This window comes from Gastrolobium bilobum, unplaced genomic scaffold (genome assembly GCF_033153095.1).
Source record: "Gastrolobium bilobum isolate Gb01-03AN ecotype WA unplaced genomic scaffold, APGP_CSIRO_Gbil_v1 utg46318, whole genome shotgun sequence".
In the NCBI taxonomy this organism is placed as follows: domain Eukaryota; kingdom Viridiplantae; phylum Streptophyta; class Magnoliopsida; order Fabales; family Fabaceae; genus Gastrolobium; species Gastrolobium bilobum.
In genome coordinates, this window is record NW_026896219.1 from 34812 (window position 1) to 46620 (window position 11809).

The following is an 11809-nucleotide window of genomic DNA, read 5'->3' on the forward strand; positions in this document are numbered from 1 at the left end:
TTATTAAATTCATATAAACATGATGATAAAAAAACTATCAATTTATATCTTCTAATCCATGTGGGCAAATCAAGAATATAATTATCTTAATTAATCATACAAAATTATAATAGAAATTTATGTGGAAAAATATCTATTATATTATTTATAACTAATTACAATTAATATCATTTATCTTATGTGATCTAGAGACTCTTAATATATAATTTAAATAATTAAAGTACGTGTATTATTGCGGCTAAACTTTAATTAATTAAATTATATAGATCACTAAATATTATTTATTGTATTATTGCAATTATCCATAAACAATAATATTACATAATTAACCATTCACATTAATCATCTTAATATTACATGTACGTGTAATGACAAAATAATAATAATTCATGTGAATATATATAATAAAATTGTCATTAGTTCAATTGGCAAAGTATTATCTATCCATGTAGGTAGCCATGGGTTCAATTCTCATCTCATGCAATTTTTTATTTCTTCAATTGCCAAGTCATAATATCATAACACAACATTTAATATCATAATGCAAATTCCAAATATGAATAACAACATCATGAAATCAAGAAAATCAATAATTTCAAAACATGAACAATAACAATTTCAAAACATGAAACATTAACAGTAACAAAAACCATGATTCACTCCAATGTCTTTAACTTTCAGCTGGGTCGCTCTGACCCGGTTTCGACCCAGAATGAAAATCGAATGGTTTTTGGTCATTTTTGCCTAAAAATTCATGATTTTTGTCCAGAAATATCAAAAAAAATTATTCCAAAAACATCAAATTAGTTGAGGCATAACCAAACACACACTAGAGGCAGAGGCAAAGAGGGCTCTGATATCAAATATAAGGTCTAACATAGCTTTATGATCTAATCATGCTCATACACAACAGAAGCAATTAAATCAAATGCGAAAAAATTAAGTCATAAATACATGCCGCTATTGCTTTCCTTGCTTGCTCTGAAAATGAGTTGAAGTAGTTTGTGTGTTCTTTGTGTTTTCCAAACTCTAGATCTGAGGCACATATGATGTATAGCAATAATCCAAGAATGAGTTCAGTGACCCCAAAAGTCTGAAGCCACATCATATATAGACCCTTACCATCAAGGTGTTAGATAATAGTAATGTGCACAAAATCTGGGCTGTTGAGATTTTTTTACCGTTGTGGATAATTGTTGAAAAAATGTGGAAGTGGTTGGAGTGGTTGCTGAAAATCAGTGGAGTGGTTGGGCACTCACTGTTGCTGAAAAACCATGTTTTACCAATGTAAATGATTCTAAACCAGTAATTCGTACTGGTTTAGTCCACCCTAACCTAGTCGACTAAACCAGTACAGGTTAATCGACTAAATTGTTGGTTTAGGACCCCAAATCCATAATTTCACATGTTTTTTGCCCTAGGTTTCCACTCTACACTGATCCACTAAGGGAGTGTGACTTAGGGAGCATAATTTCCGAGTCAAAAAACTAAGATGAGTCAAATACAAATATCATGACATCAAATACAAACATAGCACCGTCATTACATTCAAATACAAACATCATGACATCAAATACAAACATAGCACCGTCATTACATTCAAATACAAACATCATGACATCAAATACAAGCATATAAAACCATAAATGCCTATAATGTTAAACCATCAAAACATTAAGCCCCTCCCCTGCTTCCTCCGCAATTCATCTTGTATTGGGAATCCTCATAGGACATGTATGTTTGTTGTGACCAATTTGCTTACACAGGCTACATCTACTCTGACTGCTTGTCGGTTGAGACTCAACCCAATCCATCTCATTTTGTATCCTTGACGATTTGGGTCTTCCTTGTGCACGTACCAAAGATGCATTTGGGATAATGGTTGGGCCATCAATTTGTGGAATCAACAACTCATTGCCCATTGGATAACAATGTGCAGCATATACCTTATCAATTTGTGCAATTGAGAACACAGGATCAACATAATCATAGTGGTTCAACTTTTCTACCTTGCACACCGCTAAGACGACTGCAAGGAAATCTTCTTGATGTGAACCGTCCACATTGACATTTGCGATTGAGCAAGTCCACCCTCATTATGTCACCTGCATCATGAGTTGATTGATTGTAGGCATCCTCAACTTCAAATAGCTGCAGGTCCCTATCAAAAACCCGCACACGGAGGCTCACTGTTAATTGATCATTTTTTTGGATGATATCCTCAACTTTTTTTGCAATTCTCCAACCCTTTGTCTTTGCCTTTTGGATCTTTTCACGTCTCTTGACGAAATACTCAACAAGTCTACTTTGAGTCATCTTCACCAATGCTGTTATAGGCAAATTACGTGCACCCTTCAGGACCTTATTCACACACTCAGATAAGTTAGTCGTCATGTGACCAAACCTCTGACCCTCCTCATCGTAAGACCTGCACCATTTTTCTTTGGGAATCTGATCTATCCATGAAGCTACTTAAGGGTCACTGTCGATAAATTCCTGGAATCTGATATCAAAATGAATCTTTGAACTCAAGTACCCTGGAATACAAAATGATGCGTTAGATACAAAAGGATGAATTATATACAATTTGTACATATTAAAAAGAAGATTGTACCTAGCTTCATCAGGGTTTTCTTTAATTCCACATCTCTAAACTTAGTGTTAAAGTTGCTTCCGATGTGGCGTAGACAAAACACATGATATGCAAATGGTGGCTGCCAACCGGCATGATCTCTTACAGCCCTGATGATGCTGGGATGACTATCGGATATTAGACAAATGCCATGCTTATGCGTGACGTGAAAACGCATGAGGCTAAGAAACCACGACCAATCATCCAATCTCTCACCCGGAGGAACAATAGCAAATGCAATAGGGAGAATGTAACCATCTCCATCTTGTGAAGTTGCAATCAAAAGAGTTCCTTTGTATTTACCGTACAAATGCGTGCCATCAATTTGGATTATGGGTTTACAATATTTGAAGGCCTCAATGCACTGGTGAAAGGTCCAAAATACTCGGTGAAAGACAGCCTTATCCGTATACACTCGATGTTCATCAACACATTGGTCCGTATCAATCTTGAACACATAACCCACATTAACCTGCGTCATGTATGTCAGCCAACCAGGCAAGAATGCATACGATTTATCCCAGTCGCCAAATAACTTGACAATGGCTTTCATTTTAGCCTTCCAAGCTTTCCTGTAAGATATGTTGTATCCATACAAACGTTGTACCCTCTCTTGAATAAGAACTGGCTTCAATGATGGATCTTCTTTTAACATACCTATATAAAAAAAAACACCGACCAACAGTCAGAATACAAACTGATTAACGTAAACATACCTTAGGAAGTTAGATATATCGAATAATACATACTGATAATGGTTGCACATATCACATCAGAATCCAACTGTCTATGATCCCGGGTAAGACCTTGGTTTAGGCAGGTGTGTTCTTTAACCCATTTACTAACCACCCAAGTATTTCCATTCTTCGGCAACAATGCCCTCACATACCAGGGACATCCATCATTATGGTGTCGACACTTCATCACAAATCTATGGTCATCACTTTTTGCCACAACGGCAGTACGGTGAGCCTTCATACAATATAATTTGACTGCATGTTGCATTTCAGATTTGCTACGAAACTCCTGATACAAATATAAAGGATCCCCTAATTGCCAGCCACCGTGATCATCATCGTCACCATACAATATCTCTGTCTCATCATTAGGGTGGGCCCAATTAATGAAGGTATAATGTGAGCTTTCATTCCAAAATGGCTCGACCTCAGAACCTACGGATGCATTATAATGCCACCGTCAATACCATTCATAACAAAAAAAATAATTGCTAAATTAAATCTTTAAAAAACAAATCTTACCACTGCTAACAGGGTCAACACGAAGTGGTCTCATAACCTGCGAACCCGGGGATGGTGAGCTTGTGTCAGCGTCGAAATCACCTTCTACGTCAGTATCTGACGTGTCACCTAGCGGAATAACACTCTCAGGTTCACCGTCCTCATCGCTGTCCATATCGGCATCCTGTTCATCCTCATCTATTTCCCGCAGTGTTATCTGACTTATGACATGTGCAGGTGCAGATAAATCGACTACTCTTTCTTCATGACCAAAATACGGTTCACTTCTTGTATGCATGGGTGCAGATGAAGATTGACCACAATCTAATTCAACATATATCTCAATAAAATTTTGAAATTTTCGGTCAACAATTGCATCTATGACACATTCGACATCTTCATCATCACATATATCGTTACCAATGTAGTAAATAGCATCCTTACCAACTGTTGTCTCTACCCTGGCAATCATCCGTTGAACGCATTGGCTGCCTTGCAAACCCAATTTTTGCTGAATTCTCTCCTTTAACTCATTGTATGTAGTGCCCCGTTTGATTTTCAACATTTTCGTTTTTCCTTCAAATTGAACACCATTGGGGCCTTCATAATGCTTTCCATCATAGTAGATCATTGTCACATACATGTTTGGACTTGTGCTCATCTTCCTCACGAAATTGGGACTTGGGTTCTGAAATTGGGGGTTTGGGTTCGGATTTTGGGGTTTGGAATTGGGCAATGACAATGATTTCACAATATTAGGTCTGTAGAGATGGTGGGATGAAATACAATCGGATTGAGAGGATTACACATGAACAAAGGGAGCTATTTAGGTTTACACAACAACAACAATCGAAATGAGACCGAAAACATGGAAAATATAGGGTTTCAGTCGACATTTAGTCGACTGAATATCGTTACTTAGTCGACTAAATATCCCAAAAATGTAGTCGATTAAGATGATTTTTTAGTCGACTAAATTTGCGGTAGTCCACTTTCTGAAGATTGACTATTTGCTCGACTAAAACAACAAGGTAGTCGACTAAAAGGGGGCAGGTTGGTGGATAGTTCTTGATCAGGGGCAAATTGGTTATTAATTAATTAATGAGGGGCAAAAGAATCAAAAAGCCTACTAACAATGCTTTGAACTTTCAAGATAAGTTATAACCTACATAAAGCAAAGAACCAACACACATTCACAAAGCATAAAAACAAATCAATCGTAAGATGTAGTTGAAACTTGAGATAGTTTGAGTAGAACAGTACGAGACATAAAAATATGGTTGCAAATTTAAACCCACTAAAAGAATCAAAAGACCCACAGAGATAACCAGAGTCACCAACCAAAAGGGCAACATAGTCACTCCACAAATTCATCGACTTTTTCCTTAAAACAAGTCTTAACATTTTCTACCCTCTTCTATTCTCAAAAGAAACTCCCCCCTTAAACCCCCCATGTTCCTTTCTCTTTTTGGTCTAAGCAACCATGGCATTCTTTAACACTCTCATCACAGTCTTTCTATCACTCTCTCTCATCATCCTTCTCCTATGTCCCTCACTTTCTCTCTCCTCCTCCATTCATGATCTTCTCCTCTCAAAAGGGTTACCAGCTGGTCTCTTACCAGAAGAGGTAAAGTCCTACACTTTCTCAGAAGATGGTCGTTTGGAAGTGTTCCTAGATGCACCTTGTTTGACCAAGTTCGAGAACAGGGTCTTCTTTGAAAGTGTTGTAACAGCTAACCTCACCTATGGTAGCCTCATAGGTGTGGAGGGTCTACAACAAGAAGAGCTTTTTGTGTGGTTACCTGTTAAGGACATCATAGTTGATGATCCATCATCGGGGTTGATACTCTTTGACATTGGCCTAGCTCACAAGCAACTTTCTCTTTCTCTTTTTGAAGATCCACCTCATTGCAAGCCCGAAGGTAATAAATTGGGTTTGTCTCAGATCAAACAAGCTTAGTTTTTTTATCACTTTTTTTTCATTTTTTTTCCTTAACAAGATGATTTTAACAGAGATCTGTCACTACCCTTTTGAAACTAAATTCCAAAACAAGATATGCACAATCTTGGGTCACACTTGATACAATTGAAAATAATTTGATCCTTTCAATCTACTGTTTTTTTTTCTGGATTCTTTCTGTTTCAATTGTCATTTGTTTTTTCTTTTCAGTTTTTCTTTTTCTTTCTTCCTCATTTTTGGTTGAATGGGGTTGAAATATCTTTTTGTCATTTTGTATTGATTGTGGTTCCTGCTAATTTGTATAAAAGAAACAGCTTTTCTCTCAGTTACATTCATGACTCTCGTTTCAGAAACTGAATGTTGTACAGTTACTGTGGTTAATTTAGTCGCTTTCAATATTTATTTGCTTCCTCTCTATTTATCTCTCTTCTCTTCTCATCACAATGAATAACAAAGAGAAGTTTGAAGTAACAATTGAGAAGAACTTTCATCTGTATTAAAAGGAAAAAAAAAACATTATTCTACATTATATGTCAGATTCTTGAGGGTCCAGCAGCATCAATGTAATATTTTCTTGCCAGATATGCAGGACCAAGACTTGTGGGGTTAATTACTGATTTAATCTGTTTTGTTGTTTCTTAGTTGTTCATTTGTCATCATTTTCAACTTTGCGTGCATTTCTAAGGTTTCAAAGTTAGAAACAGACCATTTTTTTTTTTGTTTATATGTATTATTCATGTTTGAGGCTAATTGGGTGGTTCTGCAGGTGGGTTGAGGAATCATGTGAGGAAGGAAAAAGGGTTCGAGGTTCTGAGATAGAAAAAGATGCCACCCTGTTATCGGGCTTCAGTTATTGTCTTTTTCTATGTCATGTTTATATCATTTTAGCCTTTGCAACAATAGTCATATGAGTAGGTGTTTTTTAGCGTGTAGAGGTTGAAGTTGGTTGAGAGCATGTAAAGATGTGGGAGAGAGAAAAAAAAAACTATGGAATCTTTATGTCCTAATCAAATTTACAAGTTGTAATCTTCTAAATCTTGTTCATTCACCATTTGTTCTGATCTGTTTTTGATGATAAAAATATATGATGATAAGTGCCAAAGCAAAGGATCAAATCTTAGGTTATGTTTTCCCAAAGCAATGACTAGGAAACTTGCCTACGAAAATGGGAGAGAAAAAGTTATTTGGAATACTTAATTTGCCATTTTGGCATATTGATATTACAACTGGATTTTTTTGTTCTTTACTTTTTGTTCAGGGAATAACAAAGTGGAACAATTGATTATGATTCTTCTCATTTTTTTTTTCTTTTGCTTTTTTCACCTCTTGGGTTCATAAAGTTATCTAAAATCATATAGGTTTTACACATGTATATTTGACAAAAGTATCTTAAACTTTGAGATACTTGAAAGGAGAAAAGCCTCTCTTTGAAAAGGGCAATCTGGTGCTCTAATGTGTAGCATTGAACTCCAATTGAGGATCAAAGGTGTGCAAGTCTTCTTTCACATACCATAGATTGATAGTATAATATTCGACATTTGTTATTTACAATGTCGTTATAAAAAGGGTAATAATGTTTATGCACGTTATTTTTACGTGCTATAAATTATCAATGTTGGAAAATTTATCTAAATTTGGGGTTATTATTTTATATGATTTTTGAAAAGTATATTTAATTCAGGCCTATGAAGTCAAACTAATACAAGCATAGAAAGACAACTAGATTGCTTCGCTGGATGCAGCGTGAGTTTTTCAATTGAAAGGGCACAAAATTTTCCATAATAAGTGTTTTTATTTGGAGTTTAGCAATTTTTTTCGGTAAAAGGTTGACACTTTTTTTCTTTAGTGATTTGGAAACGAGGCTTGGGTTGGGTCCATGGTGCTTTACGTCTTCACGCGGGAAATGTGGGCCAGTCACGGGGTGGGGTCACTTTTTTAAGTATGATAACTTTGGGGTGGCCCACCGCACTGACCTCTTACTTTTTTGACTATTGTTGAGCCTCGATTTTCTCACGAACACCTTCCCAAGTGCTTATTTTATATCAATTCTAGCCCCACATTCTTATACATTAATCGACATGATTATATTACGGGATTAAAGTTTTTTATGTTATAAGAAATAATTTTATTTTTTATATATGAAATTTATATGGGATAATATATATATATATATATATATATATATATATATATATATATGAGTCTTCACATATTTTTATATGTATATAAGTGATAAAATTTTCTCATATAATATAAAAAATATTAATCTCTTATATTCTTGGCGGCCACTGCAATATTGATAAGCAAAATAACATGAATTACGTTTAAGAATAATATAAAAAATATATGAATTCTTATAAACTGTCGAATATGATCATTTTTAATGCATTATAGTCTATAGCTGCCAAAATCTTTTTCACTCTAGCTTATAGAGAAGACAACGAAACGGCAGATTGATAGGGTTACTCACTCGTTCATATGATGGGGACCTAAGGATTCTCGATCACCCTCCTCTGAGTTGCCACCACCTTTTACAGTAAAATCTTACAGGAGTTGGCCTACTTAGACTATGTAGTTATTGATTCGTTTTCTTTTTTCTTTTTTTTCTTTTTTACTTTCCTTGTATTCCAGAAAAAAAATTGAGATTTTTTTACACTACATAATTGAAAAAATTAATCTAGATTCGTTTTTGTTTTCTTTTTTACTTTCCTTGTATTCCAGAAAAAAAAATTGAAATTGTTTTACACTACATTATTGAAAAAATTAATCTATCAAATAATTTCTTTTGAATACCTCTCTCATATTTATTAATATTATAATTAAAATCATTAACAACGTGATTTTAATTATAGTGTTAAACTTTTTTTTTTTTGGTAACTTTTTTGGGCATAGACTCACAGAGCATCAAAATGTATATCTTTTGAGGATTGTCCGTTTTCGTTGAAAATTTGAAAAGTTGCATTTTTATTAAGGTGACATTTTTTAACAAGATACCCTAACATAACCCGAATATGATATGGGATTTACTATTTAACTCTATTTGAACGGAAGATATAATGGATGAAAGCGGATTTACTTGTTAAATAAATGACAAAAGAATATGTTATAAAAAAAATGACAAAAGAAGAAATAAACAACGATACAAATTATCAACAAGTTTTTTAAAAAAATAAAAAAATTAGTGTTTATAATGCAAAGGGAAAATGTTGAGATATTGATTTCACTCATCTCATATCCAACGTAACTTCAATTGTTAGTTTTCTGTTCTGAAATTTGGGATATGATATTGTGGCTAACTTTTTTTTTTATGTCTATCTTACTTATCAATCTCCAATACCGTTAGATCATAATCTTAAAATGAGAAAGAAATAATAAATGTTACTTGAGATTCTAATATAATGGTGTTGAAGAGAAATAAGTATGAAAAAAAGTAGGTAGAATAATATATCTCCTGAAATTTATGGTTACAAAAATTAACCAATAACTAATTTTTTTAACTCATTGACCATTTTTTTACATTTTAAAAGTTTCTAATTCCTTAGTCTACCTTAAAGAGATCAACAATTGATGCACTTTTTAAGATACGAGCTATTGTTGGGTATGACTTATACTTTGCATGCTGATGAGTCAACAAATAGCTGTTGTTAGGATTTTCTAAATCTTATTTTTATTCCCTTGTAAATCAAGTGACTTGTAACGTGTGGCGGTGAGATGAATATAGTAACAAGCTGGACGTAGCCTACATTGAGTGAACCAGGGTAAATCACTGTGTCGATTGCTCTCTTCCCTTTCTCTTTTTTGTTTTTTGATTCGTGTGTGCTTCGATTTTCAACATTTGGTATCAAGAGCTTTGATTCTGTGACTGGGGTTCATGTGACAGATTGTGAGGTTTCACGATATGGGATTTTTCTTGGCATAAAGGAAATTGCGAAATTGATCTAGAAAGGATATTGATGGGACAATCACGGGTCGAGGTTGAAAAGTTCAGAGGAAAATGGTTCGAGTTATGGAAGTTGAAGATGGAGGTTTTGTTCGTTCACAGGGACGTGTGATACGTGATCGAAGATGAGAAGCCATCGGTACCAATGAATACTGTCGGAGATGGAACGTCAGAGGAAGGCGAGTTGAAGAAGTTGAAGGTGTGGACCAGAGATGATCGAAAGGCGTAAAGCCTGATCTGGTTATGCAGATAACATTATGGTGAACGTAACTTCTGAGAAAACTGTGAAGGATCTGTGGACGAAGCTGGGAGGCCTCTATCAAAGCAAGTCACTCATGAACAAGTTGTTCTTGCAAAGGAGGTTGTATAATCTGCGGATAAGCGAAGGTGATTCTTTCTCTGCTCATTTAAATGAATTTATTACTATTTATGCACAACTTTTGTCTATAGACATCAACCTGGATGAGGAAGACAAAGCTTGCACCTTGTTGTGTTCACTGCCCAACTTTGGGAGCACATCATTGTGTCAATTGGTATTGGTGTTAATAAATTATCGTTTGAGATGGTTGTCGCTACCTTATTGTCTGAGGATATGAGAAGGGTAGGTTCTGAAGGTACCAGCAATAAGACTCTGGTTGTTAGAGGGAGGAGTAGTGACATATCAAAGTCTGGCCACAGAGGAAAATTGAGGGTATGGCCAAAGTCCCATGATAAATCTGAAGTAAGGTGCAAATAGGTTGGACATTAGAAGGGGAATTGCAGAAATAAAAGTGTATGTCCTCCTGAGAAGCGAGAAGATCCATCACCTTCTAGTTTTGGTACAAAGAAAAATGATGGAGATAGTGTAGAGGACCTGTACATGGCGTTCGACAATCATAGCGACTGCAAATAATAGATCATTGACACTGGAGCATTGTTCCATATGACACCTCATAGGCACTGGCGGACCCAGCCATGGGCAAATGTCCGCAAGTGCCCACATAAAATTTTGGATTTTAATTTTTTTTTTTTTTTAGCTTTGTAGGTATTTATTTGTATGTTCATTCAATATTTATATTAGGAGTAAATATCCTTTTAAGTTTCTAATAAAAAACATGGTCCCCACTTTAGTCTCTTATCAAAAATTAGTCTCGAGGTCCCTACGAAATTCAAAGTGAATCAATTTAGTTAAAATCGTGGTTCGTCACTAATTCAAAAAAGACCTACATTAGTTACTCAAAAAGACTAAAATGAGTCCACTTTAAATTTCATAAAGACCAGGTAACTATTTTTTTTATAATAGACTAAAGTGGGTACCGAATTTTTTGTTGGAGACCAAAAATGATATTTATTCTTATATTAGTTAGCAACGTACGGAGATGATTAAAACAACGTAGCAACGCAAATTGATTAGAGAGAAAACTTATTCTTCCTCCCCTACCATGTACTCATTCTCACGCTCTCTTCATCCTTTGTTTCCTTTCTAGACAAGGCCTTCACTGTGATTTTGCTTGTCTTCTGTACAAATAGTGTTGACTTTTTTATTCACCACTATAAAATAGAATGATGATGTATGGATGTACTTAAGTATATTTTCATATTTGTTTTGGAGGATTGGTAAGATTTAAGAGAAAAAATGATGGGTCAAAATATTGCCTGCAGCTTGTTATGGAAGCAACTAGATTATGAGCGGGTTTAAGCGTTAACTTAAACTTTTTTTACAAAAAAGATTCGGGGGCACCCGCCACTAAATGTGCGGACATAAACAAATTTTCCTGGGTCCGCCACTGCTCATAGGAAATGGTTCTGCACCTATGAATCATATTCTAGCGGAACGGCTAGAATGGGAGATGACACAACTCATGCTATTGCGGGGAGTGGAAAGGTAAAGCTGAAGATGAATGATGGAACAATCAAGAATATGCCGAACGTGATGTATATTCTGGGGTTTACCAAAAATTTCATCTCCGCTGATAGTATGGTAGATGCAGGTATTAATTTCAGCAGTGATAAGTATTCTTGCAAGCTGACTCATGGAGCTTTGGTTATTGCAAGAGGAG

At 35.1% G+C, this 11809-nt stretch overlaps 1 protein-coding gene across 1 annotated transcript; it reads left to right on the top strand.

Annotated features, from left to right (window-relative positions):
- Positions 1-5302: 5302 nt before the first annotated feature.
- Positions 5303-6994, top strand: LOC133298308 (uncharacterized). Its single transcript, XM_061497575.1, has 2 exons — positions 5303-5792; positions 6597-6994. The coding sequence occupies exons 1-2, from the start codon at positions 5354-5356 to the stop codon at positions 6647-6649; spliced, it is 492 nt and encodes a 163-aa protein (XP_061353559.1). The 5' UTR covers positions 5303-5353; the 3' UTR covers positions 6650-6994.
- Positions 6995-11809: the final 4815 nt, after the last annotated feature.